The sequence below is a fragment of the Rhinolophus sinicus genome, chromosome 18, assembly GCF_057876585.1.
Source record: "Rhinolophus sinicus isolate RSI-liver-muscle chromosome 18, RSI-T2T, whole genome shotgun sequence".
NCBI classification, from domain to species: domain Eukaryota; kingdom Metazoa; phylum Chordata; class Mammalia; order Chiroptera; family Rhinolophidae; genus Rhinolophus; species Rhinolophus sinicus.
Window position 1 is genome coordinate 77,431,941 of NC_142518.1, and position 25,035 is coordinate 77,456,975.

At 43.2% G+C, this 25,035-nt stretch overlaps 1 protein-coding gene across 2 annotated transcripts in view; it reads right to left on the reverse strand.

Moving 5' to 3' along the window:
* Positions 1-25,035, reverse strand: part of TRPC5 (transient receptor potential cation channel subfamily C member 5) — a 330,530-nt gene that overhangs the window by 145,791 nt on the left and 159,704 nt on the right. For both annotated transcript variants that reach the window (XM_074323867.2, XM_074323866.2), the window contains one exon: positions 40-561. In XM_074323867.2, the coding sequence (XP_074179968.1) occupies positions 40-561 (522 nt within the window). The remainder of the gene's footprint in view (positions 1-39; positions 562-25,035) is intronic.

Genomic DNA, 25,035 nt, shown 5'->3' on the forward strand with positions numbered 1-25,035 from the left:
TCTTAAGCTTCCTGGAAAGCAGAGAAGCACTCAGCTTACCTCTTTCTGGTGGTATTTGATTGCCACCTTCAGCTTGGCCAGGTCATGGTACTTCTGAGGGTCAAGCTCTTCACTGTGGTCATCTCGATGGTTGAGGATGATCTCCAGTTCTCGGGAGCTCCGAGCTTGGTCCAGCAGGTCTTTGGCAAAGAGCTTGCACTGTTGGGAGAGCTCCTCATACTCAGCCTTGAACTCATTCTCCACCTTGCTGAGCTCCTTGAGCTCCCAGCCCAGGCGGAAAGCAGTTAGGATGGGGTCCTCACTTGATAAGGCAATGAGTGAGGGGCTTGCCAAAGCTTTATAGATGTTCAGCCGGGAGCGGGAGTGGCGCAGGCTGTCTACCTCTGAACTGGACACACACTCCACACAGTTGCAGCGGATTTGGTGTGGCCGTGGGATAGTGACCCGTTTTTGGACAAGCAATTTGATGATTTCATAGTTGTTGGTGTGGGCAGCCAGCATGATGGGAGTGATGTCCGGTGTGAACTCGGAGAACTGGGTGTCCATCATCAAAGTGGGGACCTAGATACAATAAAACAACAACACAACAACAACAACAACAAAACATAAAAGGGTAGGATTAAAGCTTGGAAAAAGAGGGAGCACAGGGCCTATTAAATGTTAGTGATTCAGGAATCTGAGTCACCATTCTTTTGTCTATTCTCCTTACCATAATGGCTAGTTGTGGAATGCTTACTGTATGCTAGGCACTGTTCTAAGCACCTTACATCTATTTACTCATTTAATCTCCACAACAACCTTTTGAGGTAAATATTCTCCTCAAATGAAGAAGCTGAGTCACACAGACGTTAAAGAACATATCTAAGTTTACACAGCTTTTAGTAACATAGCCAAGATTCAAACCCAAGCAACATAACTCTAGAGCTTGGCTCTTAAAATTATGCAACCACAACATGCCCAGTTCTGTCTGAGGCACGATGGGGGATACAGAGAAGTAAAAAATTTTTCCTGACTTTTTGGAGCTTAGTTGGTTAGATCAGAATTATACAAAATCAGTAAGTAGGAGTACCTAGTAGTACATGTTCAGTTCCAAATGAGCAGCAGAAATTGCAGGAATATTCGTTTGAAAGACTAAAGACAACCAGTAATCTTAAAGACCATGCTTCTAAATCAAGTTCTGGAGGCTGAAGAGAACACATCCTCAAATGGTTACACTGACTTTGTATGTGTATAGGATTTCAGGGGACCAAAGATCAAGGCCAGACAGTGTTCCCTCCAACTTTCTGTAGGTCCAAACAAGGTAGGGAGACTCTGTTATTGTCGGGAAGAAGTACTCTGTAAATGAGGACCTCTAGGCTTGAGGGAGGGGCTATAAATAGCAAAAGGAGCTTTGATAAAATCGCTATTTCATGATATGCTGCTTTGTGTAAATAGTAGGTATAAGTGAAAGGTGTAGGGTTCTTTGGGTATTCAGGAGTATCTCTGGGTGAGTGTGCAGAACCTGATCGATGAAGAAAAAAATCAACTTTTTAATTATTTTTTATTTATTGGGATGATATTGGTTAGTAAAATTATATAGGTTTCAAGTGTACATTTCTATAATACATCATCATTCTATTGCATTGTGTCACCCAGTCAGTTCTCCTTCCATCACTATATATTTGACTCCCTTTTCCCTCTTCCACAACTCCCCTCCCCCTTACTGTCTGGTAACTACTAAACTGTTGTCTGTGTCTATGAGTTTTTGTTTGTTTGTCTTCTTCGTTTGTTGCTTTCAGTTTTATATCTCACATATGAGTGAAGTCATATGGTTCTCAACTTTTTCTGTCTGACTTATTTTGCTTAGCATGATAATCTCAAGATCCATCTATGTTGTTGCAAATGGCAGTATTTCATCTTTTCTTACAGCTGAGTAATATCCCACGGTATATATGTACCACATGTTCTTAATCCAATTATCTATCAAAGTACACTTTGGTTATTTCCATGTCTTGACCACTGTGAATAATGCTACAATGGACATAGGGGTACATATATCTTTACAGATAAATGTTTTCAGATTTTTTAGATGGATACCCAGAAGAGGTATTGCTGGGTCGTATAATAATTCTATTCTGAATATTTTTGGTGAAACTCTGTACTGTATTCCATAGTGGCTGTGGCAATTTATATTCCCACCAGCAGTGTATGAGGGTTCCTTTTTCTCACAACCTCTCCAACACTTGTTACTACTTGTTTTGTTGATAACAGCCATTCTAACATGTGTAAGGTGGTATCTCATTGTGGTTTTGATTTGTATTTCCCTAATAGCTAGTGAAGTTGAGCATGTTTTTCATACATCTGTTGGCCATTTGTCTTCTTGGGAGAACTGGGAGTGATATCAGAAACACGATAGCATGAGGGGTCCCCCTTGATCTCTCCCCTTGAAGTTGTTACAACAAGTTGAACAGCTCTAATTCAACAAAGGATTCCCTACAGAACACAGAAACATGTCTGAGAGATCTGTGCATTGAAGAATCTGAAGGTGGGCAAATCGGTGTGAACAGAGGTGGACGGAAGGAATAAGTGCAGACATGGGGGCCAAGGGACAAAACCCAGAGCTTACTGTTGTCCCAATGGAGGGGAGGATTGATACTGGAGGTGCACTTTCTGTGGCCCCAGCAATCCTGCCTGGGTGCTCAGCGTATAATACCGCTGAACCCAGTAATAGGGGCAGAGACGGAATACAGCAGTGTGACAACTATGGCCTAACAGCCCTCACTGCCAGGCAGAAAACAAAGCAATGGAGCCTGGTTGCCTCCCTCTGCCTCCAGAGCTTGCCTTCCCCACACCCTCCAAGTTTTCATCTTTAAATATGTGTTTTGGGACCCAGTCTGCTCTTAGTCTAATAGAGAAACTGAGGCAGCTCACTAGACCCACACAAGAGTCTCAGTATGGTGGGGTCTAGAGCTAGAGAATGAGGAGGACCAGAATAGTCACAGGAGGCCTCATGGAGGGGTGGAGGTGAGTAGTCAGAGCATACGTGGTCTGACAATTAAGTTCGCGAACTTATCACTGTGTACTTACATTGGCAGCACTGTACAAACTCTCGGTAAGGTTTCATAACCTTGGTATATCAGTGTCTCACAGCTGTGTTCATGTTGACATGTGGCTGTGTCTTGCTGAGTGGCATTCATTGTTGTTGTGTGTTTTTGTGTGTCATTGCGAGAATGTCTAAGCTTGAATTAGAGTAACGAACGAATATTAAATTTCTAGTTAAACTTGGCAAGAGTGGAAGTGAAATCAGGGACATGTTAGTCCAAGTTTATGGGGATAAATGCCATGAAGAAAATGGCAGTGTACAAATGGATTAAATGTTTTTCTGAGGGGAGACAATGCGTCACGGATGAAGAGAGGTCAGGGCAGCCAGTAACGAGCAGAACTGACGAAAACATTGCAAAACTTCGTTGAATTGTGCATCAAAATCATCGACTGACTGTGAGAAGCAGAGCAGACCAAGTAAGCACTGATAGAGAAACAGGAAAATCTTAACTGAAAATCTTGGCATGAGAAAGGTGTGTGCCAAAATGGTCCCTAAGGAGCTCTTGCATCATGACAGTGCACCAGCTCACATGGCACTGTCTGTGAGGGCGTTTTTAGCCAGTAAACAAATAACTGTTTTGGAACATCCTCCCTAGTCACCTGATCTTGCCCCCAATGACTTCTTTCTTTACCTGAATATAACGGAAATATTGAAAGGAAGACATTTTGATGACATTCAGGACATCAAGGGTAATACAGTGATAGCTCAGATGGCCATTCCAGAAAAAAAGTTCCAAAATTGCTTTGAAGGGTGGACTAGGCACTGGCATGGGTGCACAGCTTCCCAAGGGGAGTACTTCAAAGGTGAATTTAGTGATATTCAAAATGAGGTATGCAGCTCTTTTTCTAGGATGAGTTCACGAACTTAATTGTCAAACCTTGTATATATGATTCCAAGTTATGAAATAGTGATCTTAATGCACTTTAAAAATACAGTTCCAAATACTTACTTTAACTGTGGAGAATATGCATAATTGGGATTCTCACAGAATAGACGAATATTGTTTTAATCAATAGTTTCTTTTTACTCTTCAGTTAATATTTTTTTTTAGAATCCCACATTTGCTGGAGAACTGACAAAAGGATGATTTAGTTTTCCATCATATTTGCCTCCTTCCCACCTTGGATGAAAGATTCCCAAACAAGGAAGTGGCCAGAAAACAGGGTGGGGAAAAAGGTGGAGGAGAAAGAGGGAGAGGAGTCTGCCAGAAATCTGTTTCCTTCAGGGAATGGTTGCATCAGCCTCTGAATAGTTGAGAGCTGGCTGCACATTGGTCATCACATTGGATGGAGCAGCGAGTAAACACTGATAATATTTAGAGGGAGCAGCTACAAACAAGACAGCAGGAAGTGAGCAACTGGCTCATAAAGTAAATTGGACACAGAAGAGAATAATCTCAGAAATTAACATAAGCCTACAAGCTAAAGAAGAAGTAGGTTGAGTGGACCTGGTAATGGACGTAAACACCACAACCGAAGTAAATCCTGAAGGTGGAAGAGATGGTAAGTGATCAATGTGTCACAGTTGGCCCAGGAAGAAAGGAGCTCAGATCTGGGAATCTGCCCCTTCTCAGTGGGCAGTCATATTCCTCAATCTCTGTCATGATCTAGAGGCAAGAGGTGGGGAGGTGGAGAGAAAATAGACAGTAGCACAGGATTCCTTGGGTTAGATTGGAGGTATGTGTATGCTCCCTGTGGCGACAAAGCCCCAGAGAGCAGTTTCCAGGCTCTTGGCCTCACGTGGAGGGGTGCTGGCTCGGGTAGTAGATGGCTGTCAGCTGTGGTTAGTTGGCCATCAGCTGTAGCCGGTTAATCAATTGGCCACTGATATAACTGCTGCGGCTGTGGTGGAGAGAGTCGGTCGGTTGGCAGAAAAGCGGAAAGCGGACAGCAGGTCGCACGTCTTGTGAATCCAGCCTCCAGTGAGACCGTAGTGGTATGACTCCCCTACTTATGGCTCCATGGGTGTTCCTTTTTGGCCTAGCCACATCCTGCATCCTTATGTGGGGAGTGGGAGCAGAGACCCCGCAGGCCTCCCTATAGGACACATGGCGCAGCGAGCAGGGTGTGGTGTCGGCCAAAACTCCGGAATGTACTGGAGCAGTTTATACATATAAAAGCTCAGTTTCATAAGCAGAGTACGGTGCCATCCAAAACCTACCAAAGCATGGTGGAGCGGTTTATGCGTGTGAGAGCTCAGCTTCGGGAGGCCCATGAGGAGTGACACCAGGAACGGGAGGCGCGGTCTGCCTGGGAGACACAAGCCTCCAGCTGGCACACGACCCTCTTGGCCATGGAAGGCGTTGCCTTCATTTTGGTAATCTGCTGTGTGTAGTCACACAACAACCTAGCCAACTGTCCCCCCTGTGTCTTTCCTTAAGGAGAGAAGAGTCTGTAAGACAGTGCTTTTCTGGGACTCTGTTCCATCCTTGTGTTTACACCTTATGTCTCTCTGTCTGGTCCCCAAAAGATGGTTTGCAGCCAAAGACGGGTAAGATATATCACGGGAGATACAACCTAAGCCAGGGGGAACCGAGTGGGGACCCCCAATGAGCTGCCTTAAAAGAATATGGGAAGGAGCCTTGCCTCTCCTTCCCCCTGCCTGGGAAAAGCGGCTGCTGACTCTGACTTTTCCCTCTCACCTAATTGTGAGAAAAGTCTTGAGAGTGATAAGATTAAACTCTCTCTGCTCAGCTCTGTGAAACAATTTCAACATGTGATATATGTCCCTTAAAAGAGGTGCATACCTCACCTCAAGGACTTTCTGCTCCGGCTGTTTGAAGATCAACATAATTGGTTTGGGTTGTTTCTATAACGTGATAAGTGAGTCTCACAAACCGTGCCAAAAACACTGCTACTCCCTTGTATACTTATCAATAAAAACCTCCAGTCGGCTCAAATCTGGGCTCCAGTCCTCTGAGACTGAGAGACCCCTGGCCTTCGGAGAGATTTAACTGCATTAAGTCTCTGTTTGTTTCTTTCTTAAAAACTTAACCCAAACCGCCCCTTCTCGCACCCTCACTGTCCGTGTTGCGCTAGACGCGACAGCTGTGGCCTTAGGCTCCGAGGGTTGTGGACATTTTACACGGAGGCCTCCACCCACTCAGACACCTGGCATGGCGAGCAAGATTCTGACCAGGTAGGAATGGAGTCTGACTCTGGGCAGGAGGACGTGTGGCCCCCACAAAGTGTGTGGTGTCCGGTGGCCACTGTTCTCAGGAGTTCGACCCCCCAAGAGGGGTGGGAGGACATGGATGGCTCTCCGGCCAGCGTGGAGAGGACCCTGCAGGCTCTGGCTGAGTGGTTGCCAGAGGAGGTGAAGGCTACAGCCGGCCGCGTGGGCTGGATGTTCCTCAAGGCCTTGAGTCTCAACACAGAAAATGCGCCTAATGAAATAGCCCAGGTGCTGGACCAGGTGTGCCAGTTGGAAGCGCTGGAAGCCCGGATCCGCCTGTTAGAAGAGGGGCCCCACAGTGGAGTATCTGAGTCAGAGGTGGTGGAAGCAAGTGGAGACAATGTAGCTCCTAACCCCCAAGCCCGGCCAATCTTGAAGCAAAGGGTAAAACGTGAGCAACCTTTGGGCCCTGGGGGCATTGCTGCCGGCAACCCAGCTGTGACTGAGTTCACAACCTACACCCCATACACTCCCACTGAGTTGCAGGAGCTGGGGACTCGGTACAGACGGCACCCTGGAGAGCCAGTCTCTGCTTAGCTACTACATTTATGGGATGAGGGAGCAGACAACATTCTCTGCTCCCCAGGCAAGATGGAAAAGCTAGCCTTTGTTGACAGTGCATCTGTCCCTGTGACAAACGTTACAGAACTGCCATAGGTTGGCCCAAAACCAGGGCAACCATTCTCTAATGGAGTGGCTCACTGCTGCAGTACGCACAGTATGGGGACAGGCTGGCGAGCTGCCAGACACTGTGAGTCAATGGCAGTCATATACAGAACTTATGCAAATCATCTGTGAAATGGGTATGAGACATGCTATTTTTAACCCTAATATGCAGGGGCCGGATGACGAGCTTTTTACAGCCAGCATGAGAGATCTGGTTTTGGATACTGCACATGTGAGTGCTTTTGGATCCTTGGTTGCTATTCTTACGCCCTATGTGGGGCGACAGATCCATGAAGTTACAACAGCCATGGCCACCCTAGGGGATGTTGAAAGCCAGAGGCGAAGGAAGTTAAGAGAGGAGGTCCGCGCAGTTGAGACCTGGAAGCTCAAATCAAAAGTAAAGGGGCGAGGTCGCGGGCCTCAGAGAGTAACACGCGCACATGTGGCGTGAGGTCGTGGCAGCAGGGGTCGATCAGAAAAAAATGGACAACCCAATGCACTGTTGTTAGAACTTTGGAAACAGTTGCATCCGGAACAGCAATTCCGGAGAAGCCTAAAGGAGGAGTCTGGGAAAACGCGACCCATGTCCCTCCAGGACTTCATGCGGCCGCTTGAGGCCAACTCCTTTCAGCTTGATTAGGGGTGGGGCAAGGCACCCGGTCAGAGGGGATGAGTGGGGACCGTAGGCCCCACGTGGAACTGTCCATACATTGGTCCCCTTCTAATGTACAGAGGGTTTTAGCCCTAGTTGACACTGGCACAGACTGCAGTCTTGTTTATGGGAACCCAGAACTGTTCCCTGGACCAGCAATCTGCATTGATGGCTGTGGGGGAAAGACTGTGACTACAAAAGCTATTTTCTTACCACTGGGTATAGGAAGGCTTCCCCCTCATACCTACAAGGTGTATGTCTCCCCCGTTCCGGAGTATATTCTAGGTGTGGACGTGCTACATGGCCTCAGCTTACAGACGTTGGTAGGAGAGTTCCGTCTCTGGATCCGGGTGGTGAAAGCGGTGACACGCGGGCATGCTCACCACCCTCCTCAAGTGTTGCCACAGTCTTGGCGTGTGGTTACAGTGCGACAGTACCGCCTGCCAGGAGGGCAGGAGGAGATTGGTTGTACAATTTTGGAATTAGAGAAGGCACATATTGTGAGGCCAACGCACAGTCCCTTTAACTCCCCAGTATGGCCTGTCAAGAAGTCAGATGGGAACTGGTGAATGACTCTGGACTATAGGGAGTTAAATAAGGTGATGCCACCTTTGCACACTGCAGTGCCTTCAATTCACGATTTGATAGATCGTCTGACTGTCCGCCTGGGAACGTATCATTATGTAGTGGACTTGGCCAATCTTCTTTTCTCCATTGACATTGCACCCGAGTGTCAAGAGCAGTTTGCTTTTACTTGGGATAGTCGGCAGTGGACTTTTCAAGTCCTTCTGCAAGGATACTTGCACGGCCCCACTATCTGCCACGGGCTTGTGGCCCAGGACTTGGCACAGTGGGATCGCCCGTCCTCTGTGGCCTTGTTTCATTATGTCGATGATATTTTATTAACATCAGATTCTCTTTCAGATTTAGAGCAAGAAGCTCCCTCTCTTCTCCACCACCTGGAGTCACGCAGCTGAATGAGGAAAAGGTCCAAGGCCCTGGCTTATTCGTCAAGTTTTTGGGTGTTGTGTGGTCAGGTGCCTGTAGGCTAATATGGCACAAGGACCCTCGCGGAAGACGCTTGTCACTTAGATTGTGAGGTGAGACCCTGTAGGGGTGGAGTGTGGGGACAAAGCCCCAGAGAGCAGTTTCCAGGCTCTCAGCCTCACGTGGAGGGGTGCTGGCTCGGGTAGTAGACGGCCGTCGGCTGTGGCTAGTTGGCCATCAGCTGTAGCCAGTTAGCCAATTGGCTACTGATATAACTGCCATGGCTGCCCTGGGGAGAGGAAGTCGGTCGGCAGGCAGAAAAGCGGACAGCAGGTCACACGTTGTGTGAATCCAGCCTCTAGTGAGACTATAGTGGTATGACTCCCCTACCTATGGCTCCGTGGGAGTTCCTTTTTGGCCTAACCACATCCTGCGTCCTTATGTGGGGAGCGGGAGCAGAGACCCCACAGGCCTCCCCGCACGACACTCCCTACTATGGTGCTCTTCCTGTCCTTTCTCTCCACTTTCTTGCTCTTTCTGTTTTTCCTACTCTTTTGTTTTCTTCTTTCTTTCCTTCTATGTCAGTGCTGCCAGGCCTGTCTAAGACACACAGAGGTACTTGTGAATATTGCCTAGCCCACTTTTGTCATGGAACTGAGAGGTTTCTCCTTTTTATACCTAGAATATTGTCATGCAGGGTGCCATGTGGGGTCTCTGGTCCAGCTCCCCACATAAGAGCGCAGGATATGGTGAGGCCAAAAAGGAACACCCACTGAGCCATAGATAGGGGAGTCATCCCACTATATTCTCCCTGGCAGCTTGGTTGGAGACACAGGGAGCAGGAGCCACACAATCCGCAGCCTGCCGTCCACTTCTCTGCCAGCCAACCTCACTTGCTAGCTACAATCCACCATGCTAACTGCAATCCACTCCTGCTAGCTCAGCCACCATCTTCTTGCTAGCCCCCATTTTTCTGCTAGTGTAGCCATGGCAGTTATATTAGTGGCCAGTGGCTCACTGGTTACAGCTGATGGCCAACTAGCCACAGCTGATGGCCATCCAATCACAGATGATGGCCATTTACTACTCAAGTGAGCACCTTTCCAAGTGAGGGTGAGAGCCTGGAAACTGCACTCCTGGCTCTGTCCCCACAAATACAAAATGGTTTCTGAAGCCATCTGATTCTGTTGTCTTTGACTTAGTGCTCAACAAGGAGTTGTCTTAGTCTGCTCTTGTTTTCCTCACAAGATCCAGCAATACAGTACTAGACACACAGCAGGCACTCAGAAAAAAGGAATTAAGTTTTCTAATCTCAAATTAAGAAATTGATTCTCATTTATAATCCTAATTCCCACAATTTGAAACAATGTGAGCTAGTCGTTTTGGGTCTTTCCTTCCCACATCTAGCTGAGAAGGTACATGTTCGAGGATTCTAAGGAGTGTTACCAGATGGGCTCTGTAAGGAATATTCTAAAGTCACAAAAACCTAAGACAGTGCCTGTCATTTTCACAATTCTATGGCTTCAAAATGGAGACTCTCACTCAAAGACTAGATTTCTACTCCTCTTGTACCCTCTTTTTCTGCCTCTCTTCATCCTGCTGCTTTTCCTTTCTAGACTGTGTAGGGACCATGGACTGGCATCAGGACAGCCATGGTAAAGCAAGAGAGGTTCTATAATGAGGGTCAGAGGTTTGTGATAATAATCAGGACTGTATGATATGGTCACCAACAGGCCAAACATACAATAGGTGACAAAAATGAAGGCGAGGTGTGGGTGCATATGCATAATTTGGGTGAGTGAATGGTAGGAACTGGAGAACTGTAGAGCACATACCTTCTCAAGAGGGGTATCTCCCTGGACAACTTCTTGTTGTTATAAAATTTTTATGATAAGCACAAATGAGGGACCAGCATTGTAATTTTTCAGTAGAATTCAAAAATATGGATTTTAGGGTAGAATTTTTTTAAAGCCTTAAATGTTGGCTGAAAAAAATTAGCGATAGTATACAGGCCAAACAAAATACATATATGAGGAAATTTAGGCTTGAGTGAGCCAGTTTGTGACCTTTGAGTTAGCATATAAGTTGTGAGACTAAAGAGGGATAAGAGAGGAAGCTGGACATTTAGGCAGGTGTTAGATGATAAAAGGCCTCATTTGCCATATTAAGGAACTTAATGTTATCTGTTGACCACAGGGAACCACTGAAGAGTTTTTTTTTAGTTTTTTTTTAAATTAAAGTGTATTGGGGTGACAATTGTTAGTAAAGTTACATAGATTTCAGGTGTACAATTAAGCGAAATAAGTTAGACAGAAAAAGCAGAGAAACACGATTTCACTGATATGTGGTATATAAACCCAAAACAACAAAAGAACAAGACAAACAAGTGAGAAACAAAAATTCAGACAACAGTTTAGTGGTTACCAGAAGGTAAGGGGGGAGGGAGGTGGTAGATGAGGGTAAAGGTGATTTATAGATAATGTAACACTGGAGAGTTTTAATTAGAAAGGGACATTGCTGAGCAAATGTTTTACAAAGATCAGTTTGGCTAAAGTGTGGGGAATTGGCAGTGGTAAATGTGCTGCTAATATTTAATAAGGAGCTTTCTATTAAAAATCTTGATTTGTAGTGTTTGCCAATTTCTGTGGTGTAAATACTTCCACTGTGGCCAATTTCAAGCTCCCAGTATGACATCATGGGACACAGGTGGTAAGAGATGCACACAACCAGTTCTCACCAGCTGGTGGAAGCCAGCTCCAGCACACCATTGGATGAGTTTCAGAAAGATAATACTAGTTATATCAGTAGTCCAAGTGAAGAAATGGTGAGATCTTAAACTAAACAATGATTCTAGAGATGGACAGGAAAGAACAGATTTAAGACGTTCATTGGATGTGTCAGGTAGTACTGAAGGGAGGAGAAATCAAGGAGGTCAGGTTTCTGGATTGCATACCTGGTTGAATGTGGTGTCACCAATAGAGATAGTGTAGTGAATAAGGGAGGAAGAGCAGGTTTAGGGTTTTAAAAAAAGTTTAATTTTGGACATGTTGAGTTTGAAGTACCTATTGGGACAGTAACGGGAAATTGTATAACTCTACTGTGAATCTTGAAGGAAAGGCCAGGGTGAAAATGTAGATGTGAAAGCCTTCAGCCTATAGTAGTTGAAACTAAGAGAGTGATATAGGATCAGCCTCTGCCTTCCCCAGCATTCCCGTAGCTGGGCGTGCTGATCTACCCCAAGGAATCAGTCTTGCCCCAGTTTCTAGAGCAACCAAGCCTTGAAGTAGGAAGCAGTTAAGTGGCTGACCTCAGACTCCTCCATTCCAAATTTCAATCATTGGGGATTTGCATTATGGTACTCTCCTTGTTCTGTTAGTTTCTGAATCCCAGTTTCTTCCCCACCTCAGCCCTAGTTTGTAGAACAAGATTCTCTCTGGATCCTTAGTCTGAGTTTCTATTCATGTAATGGGCCTAATTGCCCAGGTCTAGTATATTTTCTGGATTACCTGTGCCTCTGATTGTCTTTGAGTTGTTCTATAACTCTATAAATTGTAATGCAAATATTTCTTGTCGGGCACAATGCAATTGATTATTGCTTTATGCATCTGTTTATAAATTTCTTTCAGCCATTCCTGATGGCCTATATCAGGGGCCAGCAAACTTTTTCTGTAAAAGGATAGATAGTGAATATATTAGGTCTTGTGGACAATACAACTCCGCCATTGTACCAGGAAAACAGCCATGAGCAATATGTAAATGAATGGGTATGGCTGTACTCCATAACTATTTACCAAAACAGGTGATAGGCTGGAGTTTGTAGGCTGCAGTTTGCAAACCCCTGGCCTCCTGGTACCCTCCCTAATTAATGAGTTAAACAAAATTTTTCACACACGTTCACTTGAATTTACATGAGGATCATGATTTAATCCCCTTTTAAAAAAATTATCCTTCAACAGCCATTTGTGTCAGACTGAGGTCAGGTGGAAAATTCAATTTTGTTCTTTTCTTACCAAATTTTGCCTTCTCTTTGAACTCCAAAATTATACAGAATGATACTAGGCTTCCCATTAAAACTCATGTTTTTTAAAATGAAAAAATTGTGGTGGGGATGGAGAAGAGGGAAGGAAATCAACATAATAAGAAATTAAACTTAGTTCATATTATCTACAACTGTACTTCTAAAGAAACCTCGTACATGAACTGACTTGATTGAATTTTAACATTTGCAATGATATGGGCTTAGGGCATGGCCACTAAAGAAGTTACATTGCCTGCTTCTCCCTGAGGCTTTGCATTCAGGCCTTAATGCAAATCATTAATCCTCCTGGTTCTGCCCTAGGTCCTCCCGTTTCAAAGCTAGCATTATATTCTAGGATCCTTCTGGATTAATGAGCATGGGACAGAGTCACTGGGCTCAGTGCTCATCACATAAAACACAGTAGAGTGCACAGAGTGAGCTAAAGTCAGTTCTTTGTATTTTCAGTTAAATCCTATTGCCAGACGACACAACAGAGGAGTAGATGATGCTCCCCTTTCCCTACTCTCAGGACTGACTGGTTATTGTTCTCAAGGGGCCCAAATGATACATTCATTTCCATTAACCTCATCAGTGGACACAATCTGCTAATTGGAAGTTTTCTGAACCCTATTGTTACCAGCCTTAGGCAGGTGTCCTTGCTGGAGTTTATCACAGACTTCTGAAAATATACCCCACATTTGTAATTAGTGGGGGAACCCTTATAAGGGAGCCACTTCATTCATACCTACAATGCCGTCTGGTCATGGGCTAAATGATCCAATTGGCACTTCCTCACACAACTGGTCTGATAGTATCATGGTCGAAATGAATCTCCCATTTTGTCCCTGGATGTAGTGAAATTGCAATGCCTATTTTTCTACATGCTGGGTCTCTTCCTCCCCACCCTAACATGCCTGATAAAATTAATATTCAGTCTTTTCAGCAGTTCAAGGTAGTGTTGGAAACAAAATTTCATTTCTCTATATTACTCAGAAATGAAGAACACTTGCATCTAATCTCATCACATTACCAGCTACCCACTCTGCCTTACCAATAGATCAGTTAGCTGGTAGTGGTGATGGATGAGCTTACTTTGGAGCAGCCATTGGCATCAGATGGGAAATAATGTTTCCAGGACTCCAGTAAAAACAGAACCATTAGAATTAAGATTTGCTGGATCATCTCAGCTGATTTCAAAGCTAAAATATATATAATTTAGGAGACTAAAATGGACAAAATTTATTTAAGGATAATGTCACAAAACACACCTGAATTTTTTATCAATATTAATACGTAAAATTCAATAATGTATATAACAATGGCCAGCATTACCCTTTATAACAGGGATAAAAATAACACTGATGGTTATTAGTTATGGAGAACTTCCCATATGCAAGGCAACATACTAGAGTATCTCATTCAGTCCTCACCATGGTTCTATGCTATAAATATAATAATTATCCCCATCTTATACCTGAAGAAACTCAGCCATAGAGAAGCTAAGTGTCTTGCCTGAGGTCACATATCTAGGAAGTAGTGGCCCGAACTTGAACCCAGGCAGTTTGGCTCCAAAGCCTCCACTGTGAACCACTATGCTGCTTCACTCCCAACTAGTGAAAGGCCAACAATTTGATTAATTATATATCGATAAACAAATCTGTAATCATAATATTGAATATTCATACATATCATAATTAAGTATTGCAGGTTTTATTGGGTAGTATTTAACTTCATCAACTAATGTTCTACCTTAAACCCAGGTAAGTTCTATATAGCATTGGTCAAAATGTGCGATTCCACAGAACCATTCCTGATTTCTCATCAGACGCAGGATCTTAATTTTTCAGAAGTCAGAAGCTAAGTCTATGAGAAAATAATATATGGCTAACTCCTTAGATTGTAAGAGTTTATAATTTCAGGGCTCTAGTCAAGGAAACTTGGAAAGGCATTTTTTTTTTCAAATCTAGATTGTCATAAATGGTTAAATGAACTGTTCTATACATTTTACTTTGAAAAATATAGGTTATAATGAATGGTAGGGGCCATCAACTCCCAAAATAAGGTGAGTTTTGGGATGGATATTAGAAACAAAAGAAGAGGTAAAAGAAGCCAAGACAGGAAGGGGATACACTGTGTGTGGTCTTTGGGGAACCAGCCCTCTGTGAAGGCACTCTGTATGCAGTGAAGATATGACATATGTCAGGAAATTGTGGAAATAATGCAACAAGTAAAAGTAAATCAGAAGGTGTGGGTTATTATGGAGACAGGAAAAATATCAGAAGTGAAGATGTGGTCATTGCATCTCCTAACACTGCACAGAGGAATGGAGCATGGGTCTGCAAATGTGATTGCAGTTACCTTTGCAGGTAGCCCTATGCTGGAGCTTGATACAAACAGCATTTTAGCAAAGCCATTGCACACTTGATTGTTTTTTATAGGGCACCATGTAATTTTTAAATTAAACTTCTCTTATAGATTGCTTTGCTGGAAAAAGGATGCTGCCAAGCTGACTTAGAGTTTTACATGTCACTGCTCATCACACGACTACTGTGAGTTCAGGTACCATGATAAAGGTTTCTGGACAGGGCTCCAAACCCAGATGCAGAAACCTTGGTGATCAACCAGGGCACAGGACTGTGTGAGGGCCAGGATAACCAGACTGACATCCACTATATGATAGGCTTCAATACAAATAACCATTTGTTATTTTATAATTTTTCCAGTAGGCACTGATTTTGATAGAAGCATATCTGCCAGCGAAATAAAATCAGAATGAACAAAAAAGAGGATCCTTCATGCAGAAAAAGGAGCCAAGACTCTCTATTTCAAGTAGTTCATAGCCATACAATTGAAAAGTATGTTCATTGCCATACATTGAAAATTGGTAGGTATTATTGGGAGTCCCAGTTTAGGCCTAGAAAACCTTGGGTGATAAACATTAAGCTCAGTTGGTTCTTAGAGTGTAAAGAAAAAGTACAAAAGGGTAATTCTCACTATTAATCTCAAAAGCAGTGTGCGATAAGCCTGAATAAAGAAAATTGTCTTTAAATTAGCTTGTGATAGGTAAGAAACATTTTTTAAAAAGGTGTAAAGGAAATCAGACCAGAAATCTAGAAGCAAAATTCATGTTAAATCATGTCAAGAGTACTCCCTTTGCCAATCATGATTTTCATTTCATGCTCCATACACATGCCAAAAAATGTTTTGTTTTAAAGTTGTGCAGTTCATATGCAGGCATTGGACCAAAAGTTATATGATTAGAGGACAAGATTTGAGAGAGGAATGTGTGTCAATTTATCAAGCAATTACTGAGCTCCACATTCCTACTTCTCTCAGTTATCCACACCTGAGGCAAGCCTGGCATCTGGCACCAGTCTCCAGATAGAATACTACTGCTCAACAGCTACTTTAAATGTGGGCATAATCCCTGAGGTGGGGGAGAGGGTAATTTCTCTTTACATGACTATCTTTGATCTCTTCAGCAAAGGAAATATTATAAGGTTGTCAACTACATTCCATCTTCCAAATTTCAAGATAGTGGTAAAATACCTGCAGGGTTGGAATTTGCGTATCTGGCCCTTCTGATTGCTGTTACACAGAGGCATTTGGTGTATAGTTAAAGTACAGTGAAAAGTAGGGGACCGTTTTGTAGGATAACTTAGTTTCCCCAAGCTCAGAGTTAAGAGAAAAACTGGGTTTATGATCTGAATTATCCAGATTTGTTCTCTGGGATAAACATAGTAGCATTTCAACTTTTCCCTTGAAGACAACACATGAGAAAATGTACCTGAATTGCAGCATAGAGAAATTCAGGAGAGCTAAAATATAAGATCTAGCCCAATGACTGGCTGAGGTCCATGGCCCTTACAACCCAGGTTTCTGTCTTTGAGGCACAGGAGGAGGTGTTGAGGGAGAGCAGGAATTGCTTCCATGCTGTCAATTTCAAAGAAACATGGCCCTGATATTTCTAGCTCTTTTAAATAGTCCTGTATGTTTTTAGAAGCTGTAAACATATCTAAATCGAATCCCTTTTGAGAATGCCTTTACCCTTTTACACTACATCACATTTTGAGGTAATGAAATCAGCCATTTCATTGTACATTGCGGACATCATAACTAACATTCATCCTGAAACGTTGGCAGGTTCAAAGGCTCTCTTCCTTCTGATATCCTAGTAATTGGTGAACTAGACCCAGTTCTCGTCTATAGCCTCCATCATTTTAGAGATTTCTCTTCTTTGCATTTTTCCAGATTGAAGAATTGTTTTTTTTAAAACACTGCCCCTAATATGGAAAGGAACATTTTCCTTCCAGGTAATCTGAAGTGAGTAAACGGGGTAGTGTAAACACTGCACTGAATTATTCAGGGAGGTTAGAGACCTCCTGTCTTTGGAGGCTTCTAAGAGCAGAATAGATGCTTCCCTGTCTGAGATTGTTTAAGAATTCCTTCCACGGCAGTTTCTCATCTTTTGGGATCAGATAATAGTTTGTTGTGCGGGGCTGTGACGTGCATTGTGGAGTCTTTAGAAACATCCCTATCTCTATCCACAAGACACCAGTATTAGCTCTCTTATCCACTAGTTTTCACAATCAAAAGTATCTCTGGACATTGCCAAATGTCCCCTGGGGGCAAAATCACCCTAGTTGGGAACCACTGTTCTCAGGTATGAGGCTTGTTTGGCAGCGGGCTGACTGGAACAGGGAGAGGCAGAACTAGCTAGAATTAGTCATGCAGTCTAAGGCTCTTCTCCTGTCCCAATCCACCTGGGGATTGCAACACACTCCCCTCACTACACTGGCTCACTAGGACAATGATTCTCGACGTCTGGAAAGAGAGGGAATAGGAATATCCCTCTTTTCTCTGGAAGATTTTTATTGGAATTTTATTTTTGGTGGAATATTAAGTTTGTAAACTCTAGAAGTATGTTGCACATGATGATAAACACTAGCCACATTTGGCTATTTAAATTAATTGAAATTAAGTAATATTTTTAAAAATTCAGTTCCTCAGTCACACTGTCTACATTTCAACTACTCAATGGCCATAGAGTGGCTGCCTTATTGGACAGTGTAGATAGAAAATATTTCCATCATGACTGAAAATTCTGTTGGACAATGCATCTCTAGAAGGTTGATAATCACTGGACAAGAGAGACCTGCTGAAACAATCTAGAAATGCCTTAGCATTGGGTAAAAGCTAAAATTTACAAATAGTAAGTCCTCACTTAAGGTCTTCAGTAGATTCTTGCAAACTGCAAGTGAAACAATGTATAAAGAAACCAATTTTACCATAGGCTAATTGATATAAACAAAAGTTAAGTTCTATGGTAGTTGAATATTTCTGGTCACAAAAGCATCACCAAACTTCTAATATTAAACATTGAAATAAGTGTGAACTATACATGAATTTAATAACAATTAATAAAACAACTAAGGTAATGATGTTCCAACTGACTTATTTCAGTTCAGGGTCACAGGTGGATGAAGCCTGTCCTGGCAGCTTACGGTGCAAGGCGGGAATCCACCCTGGACAGGAGACCCTTCCATCCCAGGGTGCACTCACACCCACACCCACACTCAGGCAGACTGGGACAATTTAGACACTCCAGTTCACCTAACATGTACGTTTTTGGGATCTGGAAGGAAATGAGGAGTACCTGGAGAAAAGCCACACAGACATGTGGAGAACATGCAAACTCCACACAGACAGTGGCCCCACCAGGAATCAATTTTTTTTTTCCATCAACATTGTAACGGAAAAATGTTGAACAAAATAATATTATTCAGGTTATTCGAGGACCTGCTGTACTTAAAAACATGCTAGGACTTTGCTAAGCACTGGGTATCTTTTATGTCATTTAGGAGCTAGGAACTGCCACTATTTGTATTTTATACATAATAAAACTGAGGTTAAGAAAGGTAAAGTAACTTGTCTAAGGTTATACAGCTACCAAATGGAGGACCCAGGACTTTAATCCAGACAGTTTGGATCCAGAGCTTGGGTTGTTCACCAGCATACGATATGGCCGCAAGATGTTCAGGTGGAATGATGGGTGTCTGGCATGAGAAGCAGCACAGACATGCTAGTAGTGGATAAGAGAGAGGTTTCTCAATATGTGGATGGAACACTATTTGGAGACAATGGATGTATGCAGAAGTCTAGGAGTTCAGATGGTTGGTATTGTAGAGGTCTGGCGACATGAATGGGGGAACTGGGAAGGATATAATATAGGGACTCAGTTACTGAAATTAGTCCAGGGTATCTCAACCTTGGCAGTCGTGACATTTTGGCCCAGGTGATTTTTTGTTGTGGCGGACTGTCCTGCTCATTGTAGGATGTTTAGCAGCATTCCTGGCCTCTACCCTCTTGATACCAGTAGCACTCCCTACCCAAATGTGACAATCAAAAACGTCTCTAGACATTGCTAAATGTGCCCCTGGGGCAAAAAATTGCCTACAGTTTAAAACCACTAAATAAGAATGTAAAGCAGAGGCAACAAGGCAAGGGCTCAGGTATAGCTATCAAAATACAAGATTCAGAGGGGACCAGCAGCTTGGCAGACTGGATGCCGAACTGCTAAGCTGCTGGCCTCTAGTTCTATAATTCCCCATGACTAGGAACAGGATTAATTTCAGAGCCTGTAAAAGAAGAGTCACCCCATGGGAATAAAGTGCCTTCATCTGGGGGTGGCAGTAATGAAGGCATGAGAGTGGCAGGAAACTGAGCAGGTTATTATGGAGATCACCTTTTCATGGCATGATGCTATTATTCTATTAACCTCAGCCACACTGAGAAGGCAGGGCACGTGCGTCACATGGCAATACCACAGTTATGGCCTTAGTTATCATTGAAATGGAAAATTCATGAACTATGGATATTCTAGGCAAACATGAGGAAAACCTACAATGACTGCCATTCATCTGTGAATCCCAAGAAGGAATTCATCCATTGAGATGGACTTTCTGTGGTTAACAGGGCCTAAATTCAAAACTAGAATCTTGTGGCCCTTTGCTTCTCTCTCACGTACTCTGCATCCAGAAAGAACCACAGGCTGAACTTTAACCCCCTGTACTATGCCCTATCTATGCTGTCCAAATTAACCACTGCAGGGAAGTTCATTGCCTCATCATCACCATACTACCACTTAACCAATAGACTATGACCAGCCCTGACCAATCAGAACTGTACAAATTGTACCCCTCATTTGCATCTATATCAACTGATCTGAATTAATGAAATTTGATGTCCTTATCTGCATGAACAGACCTGAATGGGAACCTGGGTGGGAAGTTTCTCCATAAAAGACAGCCTCTCCTTTGTCTCTCTCTGGAGGGCACTTTGTATTTTCACTGGAGGCTGTGTGTTTGCAAACTGCTTGAGTAAAGTCTCTCCTTTCCCCCCTAATATATTTTAGTGAATTTTTGTTGACACATGGCAGGAAACATGTTTTATTGGTTTGTCCTGCTGGAGGCACCTGGGAGAATTTTTTATTTTGGTTCTTTCTGTTTGAACTCCCAACCTGGGATTTGTAAGTAGCTTCTCTCAGAAGCATTCATGCAACAAGGAGCCCCTTACTCTGCAGCAGGGCTTGGCTAGGGATGGGAAGTCTTTGAGAAAAGAAACTTGAATCTGGACAGTGCCAAGAAGCTTAAATTCACCTAGCACAGACATCTCAGCAGGACTCATTTCAAGAAGATTTCTTTCTTTTATACCAGAAAATAGGATTCAAACATCTCTGCTGGCCATGATAGTATATATCATGATGAGCAGTTGATTTTTCAGTACACAATAGCCAGGATTAAATTACTGGGTCATAATAATAAATGGGTCATATTTTTAAAAATTAACTTTTGGTTGACAGGAAAAGTAATGTAAGGCACTTTGTGATCGAACTTATGTCTATCATGTTGACATCATCAATGGCAAGCAAGTTCTTTTCAAACACAGTCTTTGACAAACAAAGGTTTACTGGTATCCATATAATGTACTGCATTTGCTCATACATTTCCCTCTATCACATTTTGAGAGGAAAAAACTCAAGAAAAATGTCCCTTCCTACCATAATTTCTTCCTCTCTCTGACCTTGCTTTTAATTTTATTCCTTTGAACTGGTAGCTGTGTTGTCAATAGTGCCTTCTCAAGCAGAATGCCTTTTGTTCTTGTCGGAACACACCAAGTATTACAGGAAAGAAGCACGAGATTGGTTGTCTCTGGCTGGAGATGGGAGAAGGGAGAACTTCTTTGGACTTTTCTCCCAATTGCTACTGTCTCTTGCTTGTCTTTCTCCCAGTATGTTCCCAGGCTAAGGATGTGGGCTGTGGTATCCCTAGAGAAAAGTAAGCTAGATACTGAGCACTACTGAATTAGGAAAACATCAACTGCCTTGTTCTTATTTCCCTGAACTCACACGTGTTCCCTATTTGAAACTTGAAAAGGCAAAGACATTTTATATGTAAGGATGACGTGTCAATCACTTGCAAAACATTCCCCTCCATCTCAAAGACACATGTAGCCAGACACCTTATAGGTTCAATGAAACCTTTCACTCTACAGTACCTTTTCAGGAATGCATACTGGGGCTAATAGAAAGGAGGATTCAGAAGGGACTGGGGTTCCAAATGAAATTCACTATGGCTTAATTTTCTCCTTCATATTCATTGAATAGGGGATAAGAATCTCAAAGAGTGATGAAAAGTTGCAAGGGTGGTAGTGATTGAGGCCCTATATGTTTGAATATTCCACCCCCAATTTCTATTGTGGGGGAAGCAACACCCAGCTATTGGAAGGGTCCATAGATGCAGGGGATTGTCACTTGTCAGAAAAGAGCAGCAAAGAGTGACATCATAGGAATGGCGGCAGTGGGGCGCACTTTTTGAGTTCTCCTCCAGATCTTATCACAAACGGGACATATAACCCATCAAAGGACTCTCTGCTCATCACGCAGAACAGCTAAGAGACTCGTGCAAGGATTACTTGCAGGTGGGCAAATTGGGCGAACAGGGGAAGAGGGAAGGGAGCAGAGTGGAGACGTGGCTCGCATCTGTGGCTGTGGGGACGAGGCCCATATCTGCAGCTGTGGAAGCGTGGCCCGCATCTGTGGATGTGGAAATGCGGCCGGCATCCGCAGCTGCAGAGACGCAGGGAATCCCAGGATGGAACAGAGAACACAAAAGCCAGGAGGTGGGCTCTTTCCCTGCGTCCCACAGTTGATCTCTCCTGCCGAGGTGGCAGCATATCCAGCATTTGAGGCAATAACCTCAGCTGATACCTACAGTTAGGCCCTAGGCCGGACAAAGGACACAAATTCCAGACCTGAGCCTCTCCCTTCCACTCTTCCAATCCTAACCCCACCAATTCCAGAGACTTAAACTGGACCCTGAACTGAGTAGTGTCAGATTACAGAGGAGCCTTAGTGCTCAGGCTCTGGGGAGACCCTCGTGCAGATCAGACCCAGGGAAGAGGCTGGGAAGACTGTGATTTTTGCTGGGCTAGGAAAGAAGAGACTCCTCCACCCCCAGCCACCACCTTTTCTGGCCTGCGGGAAGAGTGTGACACGGCTGGGCTGGGAGAGAGAAGACCCCTCCATCCCCAGCCCCCACCCTTTCTGGCCTGCCTAGGGCGGGGCAATTGCAACTGCAGAGGCACTCCCAGGGATCAGCAGTAGGCCGCAGATGCATCTTCCGGCTTTCAGCACCTCAGAAATCTCCCACACGCCACACACACACACACACACACACACACACACACACACACACCCACACACGGAAGAAGTGCCCTAAGACTCAGGAGAACTGGACACAGGGCTGGTGGTGCTACTCTCAGTGTGCATATGTGCAGGCAAGGGCAGAAACTGCACTGGTGTTGTAAAAACTACTGTCCAGACCCCTCAGCCCCACACATCGAAATCTGCAGTCCCAACGTCATTCTGGGCACCAGGTGAACGGCTCTGCCTGCACAATACGCAGGGGACTCTTTGGTACAGCAGAGGACAACCTGGAGATTACTTGGTGGGCTTAAGCCAAGATTGGCACTGCTCTTTGTATTGTTTTGTTTTGTTTTGTTTTGTTTTATTTTGTCTTTATATCTTTGATATCTGTGCCTGTATTGAGTGGGGGTTGTCAGTTGTTTTTACATGTGAATGTATTTGATTTTTTATTTGCTGTTGTTGTTGTGGTGGTGCTTGGTGATTTGCTTTGTTCTGAAATTGTCCTACCAGGGCCCAGCTTAAGAGGCACAAGATTCAACATATCCAGAGGCCAACTCCAGATCAAACCGGAGTACCACCGGGTTTGACCTACAAGTGACATACCCAGAGGGTATTCTCTACAGGCACAAATCCATAGAGGCCAAACCACATTTAAGTGGTCAACCTTCATGCAACAGAACACCCTGCGGTGGGCAGAGCCAAGTCTCACAACTAGTCAGCCTAGGAGTTAACCCCACCTACTCACAAGTGAAAAGAAATTGAAGATCTTCTTTAACAGGACAATATAAACAACACAAGAGTCACCTTTGGAGCACACGCAGAACAGAAGAACGAAGTAGTGCAAGTCAAATATAAAGGACACATACTACATAAGATAACCCAGCAAGAACTAAGAACTATAGGGGATCTACCTAATACATCTAAGCAAACACAGAGAGTCAGCCAGAATGGAGAAACAAAGAAACATGTCCCAAATAAAAGAACAGAAGAAACCTCCAGAAGTGGAACCAAATGAAACAGAGGTAACCAACCTATCAGAGACAGAGTTCAGAACACTGATGATAAGAATGTTTAAGGAGCTTAGAGATGACATAAAGAAGGATGTAGAAATCATAATAAACAACGAGTTAGAACTAAAGAACACAATTACTGAAATAAAGAACTCACTTGAAGGAATTAACAGCAGGTTAGATGAAGCAGAGGTTCGAATAAGTGACTTAGAAGACAAGTTAGCAGAGATCACCCAAACAGAACAACAGAAAGAAAAAAGTATGAAAAACAATGAAGATGGTTTAAGAGACCTCTGGGAAAACATCAAGCGCAAAAACATGCGCATCATAAGAATACCGTAAGGTGAAGAGAGGAAGCAAGGAAATGAGAACATATTTGAAGTAATAATGTCCGAAAACTTCCCTAACCTGATGAAGGAAACCAACATACAAGCCCAGGAAATACAGAGAGTTCCAACCAGGATAAACCCAAACAGGTCCACACCAAGACACATTATAGTTAAAATGGCAAATGTTAAAAACAAAGAGATAATCTAAAAATAGCAAGAGAAAGACAGAGGATTACATACAAGGGAACTCCCATAAGACTATCAAATGACTTTTCTGCAGAAACATTGAAGGCCAGGAGGGAGTGGCAGGAGATACTCAAAGTGATGGAAAACAAAGCCCTACAACCTAAGTTGCTTTATTCAGCAAGGCTATCATTTAAAGTTGATGGAGAGATAAAGAGCTTCCCAGAAATGAATAAGCTAAAGGAATTTATTACCACCAAGCCAACATTGCAAGAAATACTAAAAAGACTTCTGTAAATAAAAGAAAGATGAAAACAATCTAACTACAAATTTAAAAATGGCAATAACTATGTACCTATCAATAATCACTTTAAATGTAAATGGATAAATGCTCCAATCAAGAGACATAGGGTGGCTGAGTGGTTAAGAAAGCGAGACCCTTGTATATGCTGCATACAAGAGACTCACCTCACACACAGGCTGAAAGTGAAGGGTAGGAGTAAGATATTTCATGCAAATGGAAATGAGAAAAAAGCTGGAGTTGCAATACTTATATCTGACAAAATAGACTTTAAAATGAAGAAAATATTAAAAGACAAAGATGGGCACTATATAATAATAAAGGGATCAATGCGACAAGAGGACATAACCCTAGTAAACATCTATGCACCCAACATAGGAGCACCTAAATATATAAAACAGATATTGACTGACATAAAGACAGAGATCAACAGTAACACTATCATAGTAGGGGACTTCAACACACCTCTGACAACAAGGGACAGGTTTTCCAGACAGAAAATCAATATGGAAACAACAGCCTTAAATGATACATTGGACCACTTGGATTTAATCGATATTTTCAGAGCATTTCACCCCAATGCTGCAAAATACACATTCTTCTCAAGCGCACATGGAACATTTTCCAAGATAGACCATATGTTAGGCCACAGAACAAGTCTTGATAAATTTAAGAAAATTGAAATCATACCGATTGTCTTCTCTGACCACAGTGTTATGAAATTAGAAATGAACTACAGGAAAAAAACTGGAAGACACACACATTCATGGAGGCTGAATAACATGTTACTAAATAATGAATTGGTCAACCAGGAGATCAAGTAAGAAATCGAAAGATATCTTGAGACAAACGAAAATGAAAACACGATGACCCAAAATCTATGGGATGCCGCGAAAGCAGTCCTAAGAGGGAAATTTATAGCATTGC